This window comes from Paroedura picta, chromosome 4 (genome assembly GCF_049243985.1).
Source record: "Paroedura picta isolate Pp20150507F chromosome 4, Ppicta_v3.0, whole genome shotgun sequence".
NCBI lineage: Eukaryota > Metazoa > Chordata > Lepidosauria > Squamata > Gekkonidae > Paroedura > Paroedura picta.
Genome location: NC_135372.1, coordinates 123,165,972 through 123,189,725, shown reverse-complemented (window position 1 = coordinate 123,189,725; position 23,754 = coordinate 123,165,972). Strand labels below are relative to the sequence as shown.

Below are 23,754 nucleotides of genomic sequence, written 5' to 3'. Positions count from 1 at the left end.
GAGTCCCCAAACCGTTTTGAATTCTGACCCACAGTGGGGGGCACAGCCCCAAAGTGGCAGCCCCAAGAGGTGAAGCCAGCCACAAAATATGAAAAAGTGAGCTCAAGAACTTGAACCATAACTCACCAACATTGCAAGCAGAAGCTTTCTTGACGAATGCATTGTTTAAGAATCTTATCTTGCATAGACCTTCAGTCACACCATGAAGATCTTTGAGCAGTGGTGGCAGCTCCTGCCAAAGCAACTTCAAAAAATCTGCACTGCCCATCAAACTTCCAGAAGCCAATCAGAAGCCCTGCTGGGCAAAATCCCCATTTGGCTCCACCCACTTTCAACAAATATCTGGTGGGTGCCAGGAAAGCCTTTCTGAGCCCCATGTTGGGACCCCTGCTTGAAATGATCTCTCCTCTCATTGCTGGATTGGGGTGGGGGATAATCAAGCCATACAAGCTTGAGTTCTCGATCAAAGTCATGGTTCTCTGCATCCTGCGTTTGCCAGTTGGCCTGCCTTCTGCTCATATAATGTTGGCCATCCCATGCAGTCCTGCTGCTGAGCGATGGAGCCCCACATCCATCAATGCCTGAAAAGGCAACCGGGACAGTTCCGCAGTGCTTTTCCTAGGCTGGCACAAGGCACACTCCTCTCCCTTGCCAGGAACATGAATGGCAAGCAGGAGAGTCAGGAAGGAGAGCCAAGGATCCTTTTGCTTTCCTGGCAAAGGGCCTGGCAATATTGTGCTTTGCCAGCGGGCAGCTAAAAATGCAAGGTGAGAACCTGACAAATGGATATTTGAACACAGATGTCATTATATTGATGCAGTGAGTAATGAGCCCATGTGGACCAAGGCTTTCTGTAGAGCGTACATTTAACAGCAAGCCCAGGTTTTCTTGGTACACAATGCGTGAAAGGCATTTAAGAGGGAAACACTGCAGTGTAAATAAGCAGCAGGGCTATAATCAGCAATGGACAAGGCTGCCCTCGTTGACAGAAGTCTTCAGAAGAGCGTAGCATCTCACATGGACTATGAAGCAAAATTTATCCAGTGCAACCAAGGCATCCTAAGTCAATGGGCTTCAGCTATCGTGTTGTATCCAACCAGGGCTGATTCTGCACTTACTTTGTTTTTTCTGTTGCTTATATCTGGAAGGCAGCCCCATTGAAACAGTGAAGGGAGATATAAAGAGGAAGATGCTATATGATTTCATGGTCATGTCAGAGTCTAGCTTGAGCTGTAAATGCTAACCTAGGCTGATTCTGCACTTACTTTGTTTTTTCCACTGTGAATTCAGATCGATTTATTTTATTTTATTTATTTGATTTGTATGACCGCCGCTCTCGGAAACCGGCTCGCGGCGGTTCACAACATTTTAATACAAATACAATATATTAACCATTAAAATTCCCCATTAAAACCCCATTAAAACAATGACTAAGTCACAATGATGGCGATTAAAACTATTCCCGTACAGGCCCACTGGATGAGCAGAAGGGAACGGAGGATAATTGGGCATAGGATGGAACACTCTGGGGAACCAGGTCAGTTTAGTACTGGCCTCCCCCCTCCGGGGAGAGGGGTCCGATCTTAGCCCCGGGCCATCACCTGGCCTTAGACAAACGCCTGGCGGAAGAGCTCCGTTTTGCAGGCTCTGCGGAACTCAGAGAGCTCCGACAGGGCCCGCAGCTCTTCAGGGAGCTCATTCCACCAGGTAGGGGCCAGGACCGAAAAGGCCCTGGCCCTTGTCGAGGCCAGGCGTGCCTCCCGGGGTCCTGGGATCATCAGCAGATTCTTACCCGCAGAGCGAAGTGCCCTGCGGGGGGCATAAGGAGATAGGCGGTCCCTCAAGTATGCAGGACCCAAGCCGCGTATAGTCTTAAAGGTTAGTACCAAAACCTTGAACCTGATCCGGAAACAAACTGGCAACCAGTGCAGCTGCTTCAGCAGAGGCTGAACATGGGACCTCCAAGATGATTTAGTGAGGACCCGTGCAGCTGCATTCTGTACCAGCTGTAACTTCCGGGTTAGAGACAAGGGTAGGCCCGCGTAGAGCGAGTTACAGAAGTCTAATCTAGAAGTAACCGTTGCACGGATCACAGTGGCCAGGTGTTCCGGGGGCAGGTAGGGCGCTAGTAGCCGAGCTTGGCGTAGATGGAGAAACGCCGTCCGGGCTACCTTAGTGACCTGGGCCTCCATGGAAAGTGAGGCATCCAGAATCACTCCCAAATTCCTGGCTTGGGGCACAGATGACAATTGTACCCCGTCCAGGCAGGGAAGACGCGCTTCCTGTTCCTGCTCCCTTCGGCCTAGCCAAAGGACCTCCGTCTTAGAGGGGTTGAGTCTCAGGCGGCTCCTCCTGATCCATCCAGCCACTGCTTCCAAACAACTGGCAAATTTTTCTGGGGGGAGATCTGGCCGGCCATCCATCAAGAGATAGAGCTGGGTATCATCAGCGTACTGGTGACACCCAAGCCCATAACTCCGTACCAGCTGAGCCAGGGGACGCATATAGATGTTAAATAACGTGGGGGAGAGCACCGCTCCCTGTGGCACCCCACATGGGAGTGCAAAGGAGTCGGATAACTCCTCCCCCACAGCGACCCTCTGTGATCTGTTCTCTAGAAAGGAGGATAGCCATTTAAGAGCCACCCTTCCAATCCCAGTATCAGCGAGGCGGTGAACCAAGAGCTCGTGGTCAACCACATCAAATGCGGCTGACAGGTCTAATAGCACGAGAATGGCCGACCCGCCCCGGTCCAGCTGGCGCCGGAGATCATCTGTCAGGGCGACCAGCACAGTCTCCACCCCATGGCCAGGACGGAAGCCAGACTGGTATGGATCAAGGGCCGAAGTTTCCTCCAAAAATGCTAGGAGCTGGTCCGCGGCGGCCCTCTCAACCACCTTGCCCAGGAATGCAAGATGCGATACCGGGCGGTAGCTGGCGGGGTCCCGCGGATTCAGCGATGGTTTTTTCAGAAGAGGGCGAACCACTGCCTCCTTGAGCCGCTGAGGGAATTCTCCCGATGTAAGGGAGAGGTTTATAATCTCCCTCAGGGGAACACCTATCCGTGGGTCGCTGATCTTAAGCAACCACGACGGACAGGGATCAAGGGGGCAAGTGGTCGCCCTCACCGACCCTAGCAATTTGTCCACTTCGGATAAAGAGAGCCGCCTGAAGCCATCAAACCTGATCCCCCGTAACGGCCACGGAGCTTCTAGTTCACGAACTGTATCAACTGTGGCAGTAAGGTCACGACGGAGCGACAAGATCTTATCCGCAAAATAGCTCGCAAAAGCCTCGCAGCCTAGTTCCAATTGACTACTATTTTGATGCCCTCCTTCGAGGGCAGTAAGGGTCCGAACTATCCTAAATAATTGGGCTGGGCGAGAGCTAGCGGACGCGATTTCCGCAGCAAAGTAGTCACACTTTGCCGCTTTCACCGCCAACTCAGGTCTTCCTCTATCCCCGCTCCCCAATTGAAACAGAAAGTGTTCTGCACTTGATTGGGGAAGGTCAGAGTGGGGGGGGGGCAGGGAGCCAAGTACAGTAGCAGGAATTTCTTTCTTTTCTTGAACAAGGGAGGGGAGAGAGGATTGGAGACAGCAGAGGAGGGGAAAATAAATCCAAGAGGTAGATGTTTGCTGAGAGAAGTGTGGGCTTCTGGGAAGCCTTGCAATTGGGAACCAGAATGTTTTTGAACTGATGCCCTGGACAATCAGGGAAGACTGCTTTGCTACGAGGTACAGAGAAGGAATTCGCAAAAAGGAGAAATCTGAACACCTACTGATGGCATTTTTTCAAATATCAAGGCTTTTATCCACTCCTGGATATAGCGAGTGAAAGGCAGAGTCACTGCAGATCAATCATGCATGTTGCAGAGGGAAAATTTAAAGCACCCAAAATCAAAATGTTAATCGAATTCAGGGTAGATGGGAGAGATTTATTCAGACTGGGAGTGGGTAAAATGCCCCATGCAGACCACACCCTGGTTTTCCACCCATGCCGGCGATCATGGCAATTACATGGGCCAAAGCCTTTGAGATGGAGAGGAATTGCATGAGGCTAAGAGGGAAAGCTGTCTGGATCCAATCCTTGAAAGAAGGTGCTTACCACATTTATTTATACTTTGATTTCTTGATTGTACCCTCTACGCAAGTGGGCTTGGGGCAGTTTGTTTCATTGCTTAATATTGAAAACCAACAGCTAAAGAGATTAAAATACAGTAAAACGCTAAAAAATGGTCTACCATTCCACCATTTTATGCATTCCACCATTTAATGTCATCTTGCTGCCAATTTTTCAGCTGTTTTTTTGGGGGGGAGGGGGCTATAATAGGAAGAAGGATAGGTGAGGGCTGTAGAGGCTCTTTCCTTCCATAAACATCCTTCCCACACCCAGATTTGTCCCAGGTCAGAAGCTCCGACCGTCAATCTCGCCCTGAATCAAGCATGCCTTTAAAATAATCAACCTCTGGATCTCAGATCTACGAGTTTCTTAGTACAGAGGTATCCCCCCCTCCGAAAAAAAATTCCTCTAACCAACATCCAGTTTAATATTCTGCAGCCCAGTGGCTTCAACGCAAAGCTGTTGCCGAGGCTTTGAGGCCTCTGCAAATATCCCTAACGCCAGGGCTCTAATTCTGCGTGAAATTTATCGAGCGAGGTCAAATTGTATCTGTTAATTATTAATCATCGGAGAGGGGAGCCCCCATCTTTCAGCTGGGAAAAGAGCAGATTGGATTTTCAGACAAGACCTCTCTCCATGTGACACACTCAGCCGCATCACACAAAGTGCTCCTCACCACGTTACGCAATACCATCCCTTAGGGCATGTGCCTTTTAGAGCACTGAAAACGTCAACAATTGCAGTGTTTCTAAAAAGGTTTACTGGGCAGCGGGGCAATGCAGGAAAAGGCGGCTTTTGGTTTCTGGAGGGGTCTGGAAATTTACCAAGAAACTTTGGTCTTCAGGAGAAGGGATTGTGCCGCATCCTACTGAAGATCTAAAATAGGAAAGCTTGCTTCTCAGACAATATTTTCGGGAGACAGGATATTTGGGGAATCCATTAGCACATCTCAGTGCAATGCTAAATGCATTTCATTCACCTACCTGGTTCTTCCACAGATCCAGCTTGGCCGGCGACTCCATCCACAGCTGCATCAAAACAAAACCAAGTCATGTTTTATTCTGTGTTGCTGGGGTTTAACACATAGGCTACCGGCTGCAATACTGGGGGTGCCATCTAAGGGAGAGGCAATAATCAGACAAGACTTTTCCTGCAGTCCTGAGTCACCTCTGGAAGGTCCTTCCCACCTGGATCTTAACCCAGGCGTTAATTTTAGGATGCCACAGGAAGAATTTTTTGTTGTCTGTTTGATGGACATATATGTGTCATCTCCCCCCCCCCTCCCACTCTTTTGCTGTCTTTAATTTCTGACACTCATGGGTGGGTGGCTGTCTGGATTCAACGCATCATCATGATTTTATGCTACGAAATCTGTTTGATTTCACTCTAGGCAGCTCTCACTGCTTCAGAAGCCAGCAGATTGAGAACCTGCAAGAGAAAGAAATCTCCTTCTGCTGCTAAATAAATAAAATTCACACTCTGCAAAGCGGCGGAAATGGGCGTGCCTGGGGAAAGCCCAGCACTTTCCCAGAAACAAAACACAGCTATTTCGAGAGCTGGGAAATTGCTATCCTTGCTAAAGAATTCTGCATTAAAGGAGGATGATAATGCCAGCTGCAGCACAGCACCCATTTGAAGGGAAATCTCTCCTTTTTGCTGCTAGTGCTGCTGAGAGGGGTCGGGTGCTTGCTCACTGTGCTGTAAAAGGCTTCTTTGACTCCTCAGCTGGCCTTCGTGCAACCAAAAGCCCTGTGGTGCACTGCAAGAATGCATCCGCGCACGTGTTTAAAAGGCCACCAAGCTGCGGCCAACTCATGGCGACCCCGCATGGGGTTTTGGAGGCAAGAGACATTAAGAGGCAGTTTGCTGTCGCCTGCCTCCGCATGACAACCCCGGACTTCCTTGGTGGCCTCTCGTGTAAAAACGAGCCAGGGCTGACCCTACTTCACTTCTGAAGTCTGAAGTGGTCGGGCTAGGCTGAGCCATGCACTTGCAAAACGTTTCGTGGGAACCCTTGTTGGCAAGAACCTAAAAGGTTAGCGATAAGATCGATTATAGGAAAAGAGACACAATTTATTATTAGAGCTCCAATGTTGAAGAACCATAAAAGAATATCTGTTATGCACACATAAAACATTAAGTGAGCACATCACTAATGCCAAAAGATTTAGACCTTGACCTAATGCATTTCAGTCTTACAGATCTTCATCAGTCAATTAAACAGATGCACACAGAAGTAAACAACGTTGTTGTTGTTTTTTACAATTTTCAACAGGGCGTGTGTGAAAATGAGTGCCGCCATTATCCATGTCCAATGGTATAAATTCCGTGTTCTTATTTGCTGACTTATTTGGTCTCTTATGGCTAGTTCTGATCCTGCAAAGGTGTTCATAATAGCAGAATCCTCAGAGAACAAACAGTTTGGAGTAGTGGTTAGGAGGAGTGCTGGGTTCTCATCTGGCGAGCCACGTTTGATTCCACGCTCCCCCCATACACAGCCAGCTGGGTGACCTTGACAGTACTGAGAAAGCTGTTCTGACTGAGCAGTGATATCAGGGCTCTCTCGGTCTCACCTACCTCACAGGGTGTCTGTTGTGGGAAGAGGAAAGGGAAGGCCACTGTAAGCCGCTTTGAGCCTCCTTCAGGTAGGGAAAAGCGGTATATAAGAACCAACTCTTCTTCTTCAGTAATATCAGGGCTCTCTCGGTCTCACCTCCATCACAGGGTCTGTTGTGGGGAGAGGAAAGGGAAGGCGACTGTAAGCCGCTTTGAGCCTCCTTTGGGTAGAGAAAAGCGGCATATAAGAACCAACTCTTCTTCTTCAGTAATATCAGGGCTCTCTCAGCCTCACCTACCTCACAGGGTGTCTGTTGTGGGGAGAGAATCATAGAATCAAAGAGTTGGAAGGGGCCATGCAGGCCATCTAGTCCAACCCCCTGCTCAATGCAGGATCAGCCCTAAGCATCCTAAAGCATCCAAGAAAAGTGTGCATCCAACACACATCCAAAGGAAAGGGAAGGCAACTGTAAGCTGCTTTGAGCCTCCTTCGGGTAGAGAAAAGCGGTATATAAGAACCAACTCTTCTTCTTCAGTAATATCAGGGCTCTCTCGGTCTCACCTCCATCACAGGGTGTCTGTTGTGAGGAGAGGAAAGGGAAGGCGACTGTAAGCCACTTTGAGCCTCCTTCAGGTAGAGAAAAGCGGCATATAAGAACCAACTCTTCTTCTTCTTCTTCTATTCCTAATGTAGAACTTAGAATTATTAAACAGAGATTGATATCTTTGAAACACATGGCAAAAATGTGTTTTATCCCTAACCGAAACTAATCTTATCCCTAACCTTTTTGGTTCTCGCCTGTTTTGCAGGCTGGGCTTTCATTTCCCTTTAACACTTGTTAACAATGACTGACACCCAGACTGAGTCGTGATGCCAGACTTTCCCCAGAGTTTCAGTCAAGGCATCGACTGTCTCTTTTTTGCTGCGTTCTGTTTGATCGCTTTCCCTTTGCTTCTCCCAGGGAGCCTGCAGAGATGTGCCCCAGCCTGCAGGGCCACTGGATTCTTGCCCATCCAACCCAGTCAACCCCACTAAGTCACTGGAGGTACATCTGGGAGGTATTCAAGTTTTTTCATGGGATGCTTCTAAAGCAGCACGTAATGCCCTCAAGAGGGAAGCAGCAGAGAGCTGATGGCCCAGGACAACTCATCTCCATCTGGGGCTAAGAGGGCTGTGTACTGAAGCGCCTCCAATTTTTTGGCACTTTGGAAGATGCAAGCTGGTGATCAGTCTCCATGCAGCGTTAGCACCCTGCTGAGACTGCTGCGGCCCACCGGGGGTCAAGTCCGTTCAAAAACCAGCACAGACTATTTCGAATATACCTACAAGGCTGTTAGCAAGTAAAGACTGCAGTGGTCAGAATGTCAGACGAGGAACGAGGAGACCCAGTAAGAGATTAAAAGTTGTAGTAAGTGGGGAAAGAGGAATAACTAACCTGAGATGAAAATGGGTAGCCATGTTAGTCTTTCTGCAACAGCAGAAAAGAGCAGAGTTCAGTAGCACCTTAGAGACTAACAAAATTTGTGACACACTGGGAGCTTTCATAAGTCATTGCTTTCTTCTTTGGATAAAGCTATAATGGGAGTCCATCTGTCTTTATATCTTGGAGAACAGAGTGGGGCTTTTTGCACGGCTTCAAAATAGCACAATGGTTGCTAATTGAAAACGCTACTAATTTGCCTTAACGCACGACGTCGTAGACAATCTGCAACACTCCTGAAACCAATCAGCAAAAAGCGCTTCGTTGTAGCGCTTTTAGGGGAATCCCAAAAAGTGGATTTACCCTCCGGAAAGCGATACACTCCTGCAACCAATCTGCAACAGTAGCGAAAAAGACCTGTGCGTTCCCATTGTTGCGGTTTCTTCAAAGTCCCTCCTCCTGAGCCTGTCCTCCAAACTTCCGGCGAAGCGATCGCCATTTCTTTTTCCCCGAGCGAGTGGAGATCAACGCACCGGCGAGCCTCCGTTTAGCCAGTGAGGCTTCCCAGGCTGCAGTCCCTCCTCAGAGCTGTTTACAGTCACTAAGCACAAGAAGCCCGCAGAAGCCCGTTTGCTGATGTATTTTCCCTTTATTTTTCACACTGTTTCGGCTGAAAATCGCGCCCGTGAGGGGGGGGAGGGGGGATTTTTTTTTCCCACTCGGAGGCAGCGTGGCCACGATCAAATGACAGCTCAAACAGAGGCTTCCCGGCTTCAGTCCCTCCCCTTCAGTCACTAAGCACACACATTTCACACATTCCATTCAGCCGAAAATCGGGCCCGTGAGAGGGGGGGGATTTTTTTTTTCACTCTGAGGCAGCGTGTTAACGATCAAACGACAGCTCAAACACCCCAGGCAGCTGGATGGGTCTCTCCGTTGCAACAAATCTACCCAGATTCGTTACAATGGGTCTGTTTTTTTTTTTAAAAAAACCTTCCTTAAAGGGAAAGGGGCTGTTTGGGAGCATGCTAACGGCTGCCCATTGGCTGCTTGATGGCCAGGGGCGGGACGAGCTTGGCAATAGCACTTCCTTTCTAGCGATTTCTGCCGAGACCGGAAGCCTGTGGGAAACGCTAAAAAACGCAACTGATTCCACTACAAAGGCAGGTATGCATAACGACGAATTCCACTATTTTAAATGGCGATTTTTCATTCAGTGACCAATTTGCAACAAAGATCCCCGTGCAAAAAGGCCCAGTGATTTCAGATGTTGAATGACAATAGCAGCCAAATGGCAATTGCAGGTGTAATTGAATTAGGAGTGATACACTCCTAGTCCATGTGGAGAAATCAGCATCGGTATGGAGACAGGAAACCTAAGTCGCAATTCAGTTCAGGAGAATGTCTTAAAAATGAATTGCAGTCCAGGGTGACCAGTAATGAAGAACTTGAGGGTGTCGTCCCATCTCCATTCAAGCCTACTGTTTCTCAGCCTCATAGTCCAGCCTGCATCCTACTTTGTATTACAAGAGTCTTCCTCGGGCTAGAGACACGGAAGCCACAATAGACTCGCACTCTGACTTCCCTAGCTGTGGCCACAGAAAACTACACCCGTTTCTCCCACCCACCCACAGCACCTCAACAGCAAAAAGTTCAACGACATATGAAAAGGAACTTCCGAGATCTGTGCACATCTGCTGTCTGTGATCAGCAATGGAGCTTTTGCTGCATCATTGATTTTCTTTTCAAAAATCTCCCATTCACTTGCCACGCAGAGAGCGGGGGAGGAAGAGCATCCCTTCTGCAAGAGCAAACAAAGGAGAATATTGCTGTCTGATTAACTTCTGCACGGGCCGTCTTCTCATCGAAGCAATGACTAATCCGTGTTGCTTCCGGAAGAATGGTTGTGATTTCAAGCTGCAAGCCCCGCCATTTGCCTGCAGGAAAACCTCGCAGACAACCCTGCTTGGAGGCCAGAGCCCTAATTATTAAAAAGACAATCTTTGTTGATTTCAACAGAGTCGGAGTTATTTTTATAGTCCAAGGATGAAATGTGGCACTTCACGAAGTAACCTTTAAAAAAACAACAACACAGTCTTGTTCCTTAAAGAGAGACCTGTGAAAATAATTGTCTCATCAGATCTTGGAAGCTAGCAATTAGTCTCCAGATCCAATTCAAGGTGTTGCTATTAACCTTGAAAGCCCTTAATGGTCTGGGACCCTCTTACCTATGGGACCGCCTCTTTTGTTACAACCCTCCATACTTTTCTAAGGGCCTCTTGCAGGCGTTGCTTCCAGGATGGCTTGGTCAGCTGTCCCCAGCTGTGACCCCTACCTGGTGGAATGCTCTCTCAGATGGCACCCATGCTCTGCCAAATTGTTTGGTCTCTCTAAACAAGCTGAATTGTTTAGGTTGGCCTTTGGGGGTAACCACATATTTGGGCTGTTGTTAATAGCGGTATAATGACAGACATTTGTTTCAATGTTTTAATGTTAATATTTTATATTTGCGTGTTGTTACCTTATTGGTCTTAATGAAAGTCGCCATGAGACCCTCTGGGTGAGCAGAGCCTTAAAAAAAAATCTAATGACTAAGTAAGTGGGGGGTCAGCCTCAATTAGTGTTTGGATGGGAAACGGCTAAGGCGGTCCAGGGTTGCTACGTAGAGGCAGGCAGAGCCAAACCACCTCTGAATATCTCTTGCCTTGAAAACCCCTGCATTATAACAGCTCCGTGGACTAGCTGCTTGTTTGTTTGCATCCCTCCTACCCAAGAAGTCTATGTAGTGAGGGTCTGCTACTCTGGACATCTGAAGAAGTGAGCCTTAGCCTACAAGCACTTCCGCCGAACACAACAGCAACACTGTGAGTCTTTAAGGTATCCCAACTCTCCTGTTAAATTTTTTGGTGCAACAGACCAACACAGCCCGCTGCAGAGAAGGACTGAGTGAGCAGCTTTACAGGAGAGGAGAATTTTGTGCTGGGCCTTAAAAGGAGCAAGAGAGATGGCGACATGTTCTGGGATGGAGCACCAGTCATCTCCTTCAGCAAAGGGAATGCCCCAGCCAAAGTGCTTCTGGATTGCTGGAGTGCCTTTGGGCATTGATTCACACCTTACCATGGTTGTGTGGTGCAATCTGAAGCAGAGTGGAGGGACTTCTAACCCAGTGGTCCCCAACCTTTTTATCACCGGGGACCGATCAACGCTTGACAATTTTACTGAGGCTTGGGGGGGGGGTAGTCTTTTGCTGAAGGACGTTGCCGCCACCTAAGCCCCTGCTCCACTTGCTTTCTCGCCGGCACCCCTGACTTCTCGCTGCCCGCTGGGGGGCACTGCCAGCAGCAGCTGTGCAGTGACACGCCAAGGGGGAGCCCCAGCCATGGTGGCTGCCAGAGAGCACCAAAGGTGAGCTGGGAGCAGAGTGGCAGGGCAGCCCCCGAGGCAGCAGCCAGGGAGGAGGACAAGGAGGAACTGTAGCCCGGTACCGACTGATCCACGGACCAGTACCAGTCCCCGGACCGGGGACTGGGGACCACTGTTCTAACCCCATAAATGAACCTTTAAGAGTGCACTGCAAACAAGTTAATACTGGTTTGTTAGAGGGCTAAGTGACCATACACCATGTTTATCATGATGTATGCATTTCTTTTCCAGAGATGTCCACAAAACAGAATTAAAAAAAAATGTTACGCACACATACCATGAAAAATTATGCCCTTTTCACAATCCCTTCAAACCATGAGATAAAAAAGAAAAACTGCAGCTTTTGAGGGCAAGTTTCAAGCCATCTGGCAAAAATCACTCCAAAATGTGTGAGCCTGTTTTCCTCCTTGAAATGCTGGAGAGAAGAACTGTGGATTCATGGTAGCCAAGTTACCAAAAATGCAACAGTTCAGCCTGCGGTGGTGTTACCCAGAAGTTCCTGGACAATATTAGTAATCTATGCCACACTAAACAAAGCCTGGCAAGCTCATTTCGGCATCCTCACCCAAGCCGGGCTGTTTTATTTCGGCAATTTAAGCACATCATTTCTTCCCACTAGAATACAGAGATAAATACAGTTGTTTAGCACTAAGGTCAGGGCTGTACATTTTCCATGCAAGTTAGAGGGCACCCGCACCCAAGCACTTGCAAATGTAGTGGAAACATAAATCACCCAGGTGTTGTTTTCCTGATAAAAATCAAGTATGCACCCAGGCATAATTTGCCTCCACAGAGGCAATTCCAAGGATGGCTCAAGTTTAATATAAATGGATCCAACATAAAATTAGACTTGGCTTCAAGGTACCCAATCATGAAGTCTTCTTGAAAGAGGAGAAGGAAGAGGAGGAAAGCTTCTTGAAAGAGGAGAAGAAGGAGGAAAGCTGATTTTTATACCCCATTTTTTTATAGCCTGAAGGAGTCTCAAAGCAGCTTACGCAGTCACCCTGTGAGGTAGCTGGGAATGAGAGAGCTCTGAGAGAACTGTGACTGGACCAAGGTCACCCAGATGGCTTCAGGAGGAGGAATGGAGGAATCAAACCCAGTTCTGCAGATTAGAGGCTGCCACTACAGCCACACAGGCTCTCTCAAAGGCCCAAGTTACCTATGATAAACACATTTGGCAGTGTTCGCATAGTGATCAGGGGGATCTGTATTCAAACCTCTTTTCTGTCACATCATTCCCTGAGTAGCTTTGGGTCTATTGTCACTTAGCCTGCTATTGAGAAGATGAAAATAAGAAACCAAGCTTTGCTAACCTGACCTTCCTTCAGGATGATCAGGGAGGGACTGTGGCTCAGTGGTAGCACATCTACGTGACACGCAGAAGGTCCCAGGTTCAGTCCCCAGCATCTCCAGCTGAAAGAATGAAGCTGGGTTCTTTGTACCCTGCTTTTTACTTCCTGGAGGAGACTCGGAACAGTTTAAAATTGCCCCCCTCCCCACAACACAAACCCTGTTTGGTAGGTGAGATTGAGAAAACTCAGACAGAACTGTGACTGGCCCGAGGTCACCCAACTGACTGCAAGTGCAAGAGTGGGAAATCAAACTCAGTTCTCCAGATTACAGGCTGCTGCTCTTAACTACAGCAAGCTGGTAGTAGGTGATGTGAAAGGCCTCTATCAAAACCCCTGGTGTGCCCCTGCTAGTCTGAGCAGATAATCTGGACAGTGATGGACCAATGGTCTGATTTGGTATAAAGCAGGTTCCTGGGTCTACTGGGAGGAAAGGAAGGAAGGAAGGAAGGAAGGAAGGAAGGAAGGAAGGAAGGAAAGGAAGGAAGGAAGGAAGGAAGGAAGGAAGGAAGGAAGGAAGGAAGGAAGGAAGGAAGGAAGGGAGGGCATGGAAAGGCACTTCTGAAATGCCCCTGCTCCAAGAGTTTTCAACAGCTCCTTTTAGGAAAGGTGCTGGGGAGAAAGAGAGACTGCACAGAACTCAACTCCAAGAGAAGAGAATGTGGTCAAAGGTGAGCCATAACTAAAGCCTCCTTTCCCCAGTGAACCACCAGCGTGTGTCTCCTGCATTCACCATCCCAAGTTTCTGCAAAGCTTCTTGGATCTCCGCTTTTTCCAACTAGCAAAGCAAAGATGCGTGACCGCAGGAGGCTAATTGGAAAGGCCAGGATCAGAAGTGGAGGGTTTAAATGAGGGGTAGTCAAACTGCGGCCTTCCAGATGTCCATGGACTACAATTCCATGAGCCCCTGCCAGCGAATGCTAGCAGGGGCTCATGGGAATTATAGTCCATGGACAACTGGAGGACCATAAGTTGACTACCCCTGGGCTAAAGGATATGTTTCACACTCGTGGTACTGTTTTTCACCTGCGTTGCCAATCTGAATGGGAGAAGAGGCTGGTGGTATTAGCTGCCAATAGTAGAACTGCAGCTTTGCCCCACTTCTTAGCCCCAAAGCTGGTTCAATACCTGGGTAAACAAGCACAGGTGCTGGGATTTCAGCGGCAGCCCTACATTTAGTTCTGAAGATCAGTAAGGAAGAGAAGCCTTTGGTATGATCTACCACGGGAATGCCCTGCTGTGGATAGCCCAGGATAGCCTGACCTCACCAGTTCTCAGAAACTGAGCAGGGTGGGGCCTGGTTAATAATCAGATGGGAGACCACCAAGGAAGTCCAGGGTTGCTCTGCAACCCCTCTGAACACCTCTTGCCTTGCAATCCTAGGACAGGCCATCATAAATTGGTTGCAAAGAGGAATCAGCCCCCTCCCAAACAAAACAAGCAACAACAACAAAAACCACAGCACCTCTTGCAGAGCTATGGATCAGTGTCATTAAGGGGGAAAGGTGCTCTAAAAGGGCGCACAGCCTCTGGTACTCTCTCTTTCTCACACACACACACATACTGAGAAGTGGGTACGGAAGGGACAATTCATTTTGTTGAGCAGGGAGCAAGAAGGGGGATATTTGTGGTGTAATTTCAAATAACAGCTCCCAAGCCCAGCCAAAGAGTATGGTCTGTTGGTTCCATGATTCATAATAAATAGAGGTTCCATGAGCCACGAGTCCTATAAAGTTCCTGGATCTTATGCTAGATAGCTGCAAACAACGATTTTGGACTCTGGGAAACAGGACAGGGGGCAACGGGAGGAAAGGAAGCTGAAAAAGAATGCTTGCCTGTTTATTTCCTTCCCAAGGAAAGGTTAGGCTGCTATCCAACATCACCTGGTGGTCCACAGAACACATCCCTCATCGTCACCGATACCAGCTGTACTCCTGATGTCATAAAAGGGGACAAGGAAATGGGTTTTCCGTATATACTTCAAACAAAAAGTGACTCAGCTGCAAAAATTAAAGGGCACCACAGTCTCAGCTTTATCCTTCACCATTCCACAGAGGAGACATCTACGGTTCTTATTACACCTCTGGCATGACCAGCTTGTCATCCTCGTGACATTGAGGCACAAGGCCATGCCTAGAAACATTCTGCAAATCCTCCCTTTTTAGACCATCTTTATCTCCTCTCAGCTGCTCAGCAACCCCCTCTAAGTAGGTGGCTGACTGCACGGGCTTTTTTCAGATTCCCATTTCTGTTACGTTAGCCCAAAAGGGATGGGAGAAATCTAATACCTCCCCCCCCCAAAGAAAAAGGCCCACATGAATGCACATGTTGTTTATCTTACCCCTGTGTAGTTTGTTCTGATCTTATAAAAACCCAGTCTGCTAGATAGCTACTGGGGCTCTGTCCCATGCCTGGCGGAGTCCCCCATGCTTCCAGGACCCTTGGCATAAGAACACAGGAGCTCCGAAGGCAATGAACCAACTGATCCGAGGTTGCCTGCAAAATCCACGTATTTCCAACCCCTTATGCTGCAGCCCAGGAATGCCAACCTCCAGACGGCTCTTGAGAAAATCCCACAACAGACAAACAATAAGAAAGAATGTCGATTGTAATGTGGTTTATTCTGACCCAAGAGTGTTTACAGCGATGCTTCATGGGTGTTCAGTCTAGTAAATTCTTCCATAATAAGCCTTGAATAGCTACTGATTCAAGAAGAAGCTAGTTTTATAGCCTGCTTTTCACTACGCAAAAGGGTCTCAAAGTGGCTTACAATTGCCTTCCCTTCCTCTCCCTCTCGCCCATTTTCCTCTGCAGCTGTTATACAGTCGACTCACTATAGCTTTCTTCTGCTTCTGTGGGTCAGCACATCTGTTATCAGCCAGCCCAAGAAGTGCCTGCTCCCACTGCAGAGGAGAAGCTGGACTCTATAAGCAACTGCCAAGAGCGAAGAAGAAGAAGAAAGAAGAAGAAGAAGAAGAGTTGGTTCTTATATACCACTTTTCTGTACCCAAAGGAGTCTCAAAGCGGCTTACAGTCGCCTTCCCTTTCCTCTCTCCACAACAGACACCCTGTGAGGTGGGTGAGGCTGAGAGAGCCCTGATATTACTGAAGAAGAAGAGTTGGTTCTTATATGCCACTTTTCTGTACCCAAAGGAGTCTCAAAGCGGCTTACAGTCGCCTTCCCTTTCCTCTCTCCACAACAGACACTCTGTGAGGTGGGTGAGGCTGAGAGAGCCCTGATATTACTGAAGAAGAAGAGTTGGTTCTTATATGCCACTTTTCTCTACCCGAAGGAGGCTCAAAGCGGCTTACAGTCGCCTTCCCTTTCCTCTCTCCACAACAGACACCCTGTGAAGTGGGTGAGGCTGAGAGAGCCCTGATATCACTGCTCGGTCAGAACAGCTTTATCAGTGCTGTGGCAAGCCCAAGGTCACCCAGCTGGCTGCATGTGTGGGGGAACGTGGAATCAAACCTGGCTCTCCAGATTAGAAGTCCGCACTCCTGACCACTACATCAAGCTGACTCTTTTCTTTGTGATGCATTTAACTGCTGCTCCATTCAAGCACGACACCCTAGCGATCAACAAGACGGGGGAGGGCAGGGGCAACGTTGTCCTGTGAGAGTCAAAACTCCCTCTGTCAGATCTCCAAGGAGCTGCTAGACTTGAACTGAGCTGTTCTACCGCAGGCCAAGAACAGCGGCCCTCTGGAAACTATTTTTACTAATATATCTCAGGCTGAGGGCCAATCTTGGCCGACAAGGGAAATGCAATGGGCGAGAAGTGGGGGTCCACAAGTCTAACGTTGCCTAGGATTTGAGCCAAGCTGCCTGAGCCCAAGACTGGCCATTGGTCTTCCCCCATCCAGTAGTGTCTCCAGAGTCTTAAGCACATCACCTCCAGCCTGAACTATTCTCTGGAAGCGCCTTGGGGAGAGCTTGGGTTTCCTTCCCCCAAACCCGCGCTCCTCTCTCGCAGACCCTTCCGCACCAGCTCTGTGCAATGGCACACTCGACCCAAGCCAGCACGTTCTGTCTCCAACGCTTCTGGGAAAGTTTTCTAGAGCCCTCGGGGAGAAGGTGAGTCAGGCAGCAGCATCAGTTCCATGCTCCTGCACATGGGAAGAGATCTGTAAAGCTAAAGCGCTTCCTTTCACTGATACCCTCTTGCTGGGCATAGCCGTTCTGTCCCATAGCCCAGGATGCGCGACAGCCCTCTGCACATGCTCCCAAAGGCTTTCTCTTCCATGAGTCTTTTCTATGACCTTGCTTCCACAGAGAACGGAAGGTCTGCTCCATTGGTCAACTCCAGCACCTATGGCCAATGGCGCTTCATGTTCTGACCCCCAGATCCATGGCCCCCCACTGATGTGCAGGAGCTGCCTCCCTTAGGAGCCAGGAGCGGGCCCTCTGGACATGCTCGGGTGCATTTCTCTTTCCTGCAGGACTGCTCTCCAGCACGGAAACCGGGGTGGGAGGCTGCTGCTTCCAGGCGCACCGATGTCTGGGTCTAGGCTGGGGGCATCGGCGTCCCAGGAAGCCGGCCACTCCCTGGCAATAAGAATGGCGGGGGGGGGGGGGCGGCTGCCAGCGAACTCCGAAGCCAGTTGAGCATTGGAGGGGCGGGCGAAGCTAGGCGACCTTCCAGTCCCCGTCCCCAGAGCCTCCCCCTCCCCCTCCCCGCGGACCTACCTCTCGACTCTGGTGCGCGCCGGTGGCCGCGGCCGCGCACACCGTCTCTGCTCCCGCCGTTCAGCCGCTGCGCCCCCGCCGAGGACTCGGCGCAGAGTTGAGCGCGCCCCTGCCCAGCCGCGGCCGCAGCCTCCCGGCGCCCCAGCAGCCGCGCTCCGAGCGAGCCATGTGCACAGCGGCAGGCGGGCAGGCAGGCAGGCAGGAGCGCCCCTCGCTACCACCTGCACGCGGAGCCACTTAGCGGCGAGGCTGCCCTCCTGGTGACCCGCGGGACGCCTCCGCACGCTCAGCGGACCCCGCCGCCGCCGCCCCTGCGCGACTCAGCGCCCTGGAGCCATCCTCGGCCTTTTTGAGGCTTCGCTCGCCACGCCGCCCGCCGCCGCCACCAGGCGAGCCAGCCCGTGCCAGGAACCGTCCACAAATTCCTGCCTGGGGCTTCGCACGAAGACAGACAGAGAGCGGGAGCCAGAGAGAGGCGAACCAGCCGGCGCGCCCAGGACCGCCCTGAGCCCGCTCCCCCCCTCTCCTCCCCCCAGCCCCAGCCCCAGCCCCAGCCCCCGGCGGACTTGGCCCTCAACCCAGAGAGGCAGCTGGAGCCGAGCAGCCCCGGCGAGATGCGCGCCTTCCCCGGGGACCCGACAGCCCGGAGCGCTGCCTCTTCGCGCCCTGCTCGGGGCCATTGGGAAGGCAGGGGGCTAGCGGAGCGCGAGGGGCTCCCGACCGAGAGGGGGGCGGGCGGCGGAAGGGCAGGGGAAGGCCGCGCCGAGGGCGGAGGGCGGGGGCTGCCCTCCCAGGGAACGCGGCTTCCCCCGACTCTCCAGACGGCGCGTAAATGGCCAGGCGGAGGCAGGTCGGCCGCGGAAGCCGGGGGGAACGGGGAGAGCTGCGTGCTTCCCGCATGAGCGCACCCTTCTGCTCCAAGGTACCCGAGAGGCAGGGCTCCTTTGGTGGGGGGTTCAGACCATGCTGGCCTGGAGGGTTTCTTGGGATTTTGTGCAGGCGATTTGGTTTGTCCTCGTGTGGTTTTTAAAAAATCTTGGCATCTGTGTCATAATTGTTGGGTTAGCTTGCACACACACACACACACACACACACACATGGCTGAAAGTGCTTTAAGGTGCTAGGCTGCCACATGGAGCCTCCAGACACCTGGTGGTTTCACTTTGCCTGGCCTGCTGCCCCCTCTAAGCCTCTCAGAATGCAGTTTCCAGATTTTTCATGGGTTTGGATGAGATCCTGTCTTCTTGTTCCATACTGAAAAGGAAACATTGCGTAGCCCTAAATTTCCAAACTATTATGCAATCCAGTAACAAGAAAATGGTAACTGGTCATAAACAAAACTTTTTAAAAAATGTACCCAACATGATATAAGCTTGTCACTTGAAGGAGGGCAGGATGCTGTTTCTGTTGGCTGCAGAGGAGAGGACACGCAGTAATGGGTTTAAACTTCAAGTACAACGAGGTAGGCTAGATATCAGGGGGGGAAAATTCACAGTCAGAGTAGTTCAGCAGTGGAATAGGCTGCCTAAGGAGGTGGTGAGCTCCCCCTCACTGGCAGTCTTCAAGCAAAGGTTGGATACACACTTTTCTTGGATGCTTTAGGATGCTTAGGGCTGATCCTGCGTTGAGTAGGGGGTTGGACTAGATGGCCTGTATGGCCCCTTCCAACTCTATGATTCTATGATTCTTATTGTCCTTTTTTTGGTGAGTGTATTTTTCTGCCTTTACTAGCACAAACAAAAAATAAGGAAAGGAAGAGAACCTGCTTCTTATAAAAGAAGTTCCAGAAGTGAAAATTCTCTCGGAAAAGAGTGCTAAGCTCGAATTAAGTTAGGCAAACTTTTAAAAAAATATTTTTTTTACCTTTAATATTCCAAAGCAATTTGCTATGCTTTCCTTCTGTTTCGTCTTTCATATATGAGACTGCCAGTGTGGTGAAGTCATTAGAATGTTAGATTAAGATCTGGGAGATTCGGGTTTGAATCTTTGCTTTGCCATGGAAGTTTCTGAGATAACCTTGTTTTGATTGACAGGCATGATCTTCCAGTTTCTTTGAATTCTTAGCTTAAAAAACAGTCGTCTCTAGCTCCCACTGCTACTGAAACCGCTTTAGGCAGTCCTTCCTGCTGCTAGCTGTACGGGGCAAGACTGCAATGCTGCATTAACATGAAAACCATCCAGTTTCCATATAATCACTTTGCTAAAAAGCAAACTGCTGGCTTGTACAGCGGCATAGATCTGTTTGTGGGCAGGACTTGCTGAAATATCAGGCTGGCTGGTGGCGGGGCCTTGGGTGCTCCACACACCTCCTCTCTCCATCTCCACAACAAGCAAAAGTTCAGTTATGAAAAAGAAGAGAGCTCTGCAAATGTGCACTTGTTTCATCTTCTATATTGATTGCAGAGTTCGACTTCCTGCTCAGTAGCTTAGCTGGACACAGAAATCCTAGCCTGATCTCGTCAGATCCCGAGAGGTGTGCTACCTGGGTGGGGAACCATCATAGAATCTTAGAATCATAGAATCATAGAGTTGGAAGGGACCTCATGGGTCATCTAGTCCAACCCCCCTGCTCTATGCAGGATACTCACAACCCCATTGCTCATGGAAGACTATGCAGATGAAGGCAAGAGCACACCACCTCTGGTTCTCACTTGCCTCAGAAACCTTATGGCAGCCTTTTTGGTCTCGGAGGTTCTGCTGAAATATTTTTCAGGCTTTGAGCTACCAGAAAATAATGTCCACTAGTTACACCTCCTTGCCACAGACACCCACCCCAGAGGTGAGAGAAGCCTCAGGCAGCCAAGGTTTAAGCAGCCAGGTCCTCCCCTTCCCACCCCCTCCAGACCCATCACTGGCCACTTTGGGAGGGGACAGGTCAACCTTCCCAATCATGAGTAGACTGTTTAATTAAAAAATAGAATCATAGAATCATAGAATCATAGAGTTGGAAGCGGCCATACAGGCCAACCCTCTGCTCAACGCAGGATCAGCCCAAAGCATTAAAAACCTTATTCTTTCACAGGGCAGGAGGGTTCTCTCCAGCCACCATTTTGAAACCCAGCATGACATGCTACCATTGAGGGGCCATATGGTACCTCCATTGGGAAACCTGCCCTGTGGGATCATATCAAGTCAGCCATGGCTGGCGTTGTCATGATTGGGGCAGGCGTAGGGACCTGCCTGCCCTGTGCTTGTGCCTTTAATAGCAGCTTACAAAAATGAGCAGGTAAAGCTTTTCCCAGCCTCGAATGGAATGAAACACTTTCATGGTTGCCCAGTAAGCCTCCAGGACAGAAACAAATTTTGATTCCAATAGCACCTTTGAGACCAACAAAGATTTATGCTTTGAATAAATCTTTCTTGGTCTTAAAGGTGCTATCGGAATAAAATTTTGTTGTGCTACTTCAGACCAACACGGCTACTCACTTGAATCTAGGATAGAAGCAGTTATGGAGAATGGCTGAAAAGCTGGAGGCGGCCTGCACTGAAGAACAGACTGGCAAAAGAAGTGTATCACACAACATTATTGGTTGTATTCCCGCCCCCCCCACAAACTCAGTGGGAAATCAGTGGCTCTTAAGTATCAGGAATTTAGCTGTTGTAGGAGTCGGCAGCAGGGAAGATGTTAAAAGAGACCTCAGAAGATGAAGGGGGATTCCATTGCCTTGTAAAATGAAGCCCAAGTTATTTATTTGTATGCCAATTAAGAATGGATGGATCAGCAGCTCGGAAGGCAGGGAGGAAGGGCACGTGAGTTCCACTCGATGGAGATGCGCTGAATAGCGGATGATGGAACTAATTAGGAGCTGGGGATTTCTCTGCCCTGAGAGAAATGAGAAGAGCCTGCTATAGAGGTCTATCCAACAGGCTAAGACTTTATCCTATGATTTCCCCCCCCCTTCCCATTGTAATTTTATCAGAAAAATTTCCTGCTCAGGAAGCTTTTAAATCTATTTGAAAGGAATCCTCCCAGATCAGGTCTTTAAAATGCAGAGGCTTTTGTGAGGAGTGAAGAGAGTGGGCGTGTGGGGAAAGGCACCCTTGCATCTCCCCTCTGCAAAAAGGGCCACTTGCTTATCAGATGGCGCATTTGCACAGTAATTGCATATCACGTGTCTGTTAAGATGCTGAGATGTGGGTCAGTCCCATAAGTTGGTGAATGAAGCCTAGCGTGTGTTTATTGCTTTCTGTGTACTCCAAACACTTCATGTGAAATATCTGGTTGCAACCTTTACCACAACCCTGTGAGGTTGTTGTTGTTGTTATGGTGGTGGTGGTGGTGTTATCTTCATAGGGAGGGGAGGGAACTGAGGCGAAGAGGCCTGCCCAAGAATGGAATGTATCAGTCTGCTTCTTTCCTTCATTTAACCTTCCTTTTCTCCCCTGTGTCATTCTTCCCTTCTCCATTTTCTCCGCACAACAGCCCTGTGAGGTAGATTAGGCTGAGAGTGTGAGACTGGCCCAAGGTCACCCAGCAAACTTCCACTGCAGAGTAGGGATCTGAACCTGAGTCTCCCTAGTTTGGCATTCCAACCACTAAATTGCACTGCCTTTTTCTGTGTGCATTAAAGGAAAAAAGACACGCAGAAGGAAAGCATCCCAAGATGCATGAAATGGGGGATTTGAAGGTCAGACTCTGAGCCAGTCTATCAGTCAAGGGTGGAGTGCTCAATAGCAGACCGAGGCAGCCTACAATGCGGCATCCCAGGGACTGCTCAGTTCAGTGGTGCCAAGAAAGGACATTTGCTCACCCACGGCTTCTTCTGGCAAAGAGGCAGTGGAAGTCTGGAAGGAAGCAATTGGTGAAAGGTTGCTGATTATTATTGCCATTAAATGATCCGAGTCAAGTAGCCCCTGTGATACCAGCAGGGCATTTTCCGCCCTGGCCCCGGTCTGGTGGAACATTTTACCCAATGAGATCAGGGCCCTGCAGGACCTCGGACAGCTCCTCAGGAACTGTAAGACTGAGCCGATCCACTAACCATAAACTACAAACGATCCGTCAATTCCTTTTGGTAACTCCAGTCCAAAGAGCATGGAATTGTTCAGGCTATTTCAAATCATTAATGGATCTTTTAATATTTCCACTACTCCATACGTTAAGAAAATACGAAGGTACGTTTTGATTCATAAATGCTGTAATTAGGTGGTAATTGGGGATTTTGGTTATATTATTTATTATATCACTATTATTTTTATAGGATCACAAACACTGAGGAAGTTTGGGAAAACAGGATATTATTTACCTAGGAACCCGTTTTGGTTGTGATTTATAATTTTGCATATTTACAAAGTTTTGAATTATTATAAAAAGAAGAAATAAAAAGATCCATTAATGATTTGAAATAGCTGGACAATTCCTATACATTTTCTTTGGACTGAACTGTTCCAATAACCAGGGGTAGTCAAACTGCGGCCCTCCAGATGTCCATAGACTACAATTTCCATGACCTCCTGCCAGCAAATGCTGGCAGGAGCTCATGGGAATTGTAGTCCATGGACATCTGGAGGGCCGCAGTTTGACTACCCCTGTGTGACTAAGCTTATGGCTGAGGCCGAGAAGCAACATCAAAAATCCTGGCCTTTCTACCTAAAGTGCCCCAAATATCAGCTAATATCCACCACTGATAATTAAGGGTGCCCCTCTAGACAGAAGGAGGCGACCCTTCTGTAATTTTTGGATTTTAATTGTGGATTGTTATTGTTTTATGCTGCAATTGTGAATTGTGAGATGCCCTGTGACTCCGGAGAAGAGCAACATGTAAATCAAAAATTAAATAATAAATAGATGAAAATAAAGAGTTGGCAGGCTTGGTCCTTTACGTCTCTGTAGGGCCGTGGCCCCCAATCAACAAGCAAATTTCTTAAGCAGAGTAGACTTAACGCTACCTGTTAAGAGATCAGCCCCTATGGGTCAACTGTCCATTGAAAGGGGCCCAGTTGTAGTTAAATAGAATTTACTGTTAAAGACGAGCATTTATTTATTTTAAAAGCTGTACAAAGCAGAAGAAAACAGTTTTGCATGCATGTGCTAATCAGGGGTAGGGGGAAAATAACATTGTTGGGATGTGCGTAGATGTTAATAGGCCAAGGAATCCCCCCTAAAAAAAGACACCAAGGGGTTTGCAGTAAAATGGGGACAGAGTATAAAAATAAACTGAGCCTGTTCTGTGTTCCTTCAAGAATCTCAT

At 49.0% G+C, this 23,754-nt stretch overlaps 1 protein-coding gene across 2 annotated transcripts in view; it reads right to left on the bottom strand.

Moving 5' to 3' along the window:
- The window catches only part of KCNS1 (potassium voltage-gated channel modifier subfamily S member 1), a 53,874-nt gene extending 35,903 nt beyond the window's left edge, over window positions 1-17,971 (bottom strand). The window contains exons 1-3 of one of the 2 annotated variants that reach the window (XM_077335475.1): window positions 17,564-17,971; window positions 14,710-14,808; window positions 5,106-5,150 (exon numbers count right to left, since the gene is read on the bottom strand). In XM_077335475.1, coding sequence (XP_077191590.1) covers window positions 5,106-5,150; window positions 14,710-14,778 — 114 coding nt within the window. In that variant the 5' untranslated portion in view covers window positions 14,779-14,808; window positions 17,564-17,971. The remainder of the gene's footprint in view (window positions 1-5,105; window positions 5,151-14,709; window positions 14,809-17,563) is intronic. The other variant, XM_077335476.1, reaches the window with a different exon arrangement.
- Window positions 17,972-23,754: the final 5,783 nt, after the last annotated feature.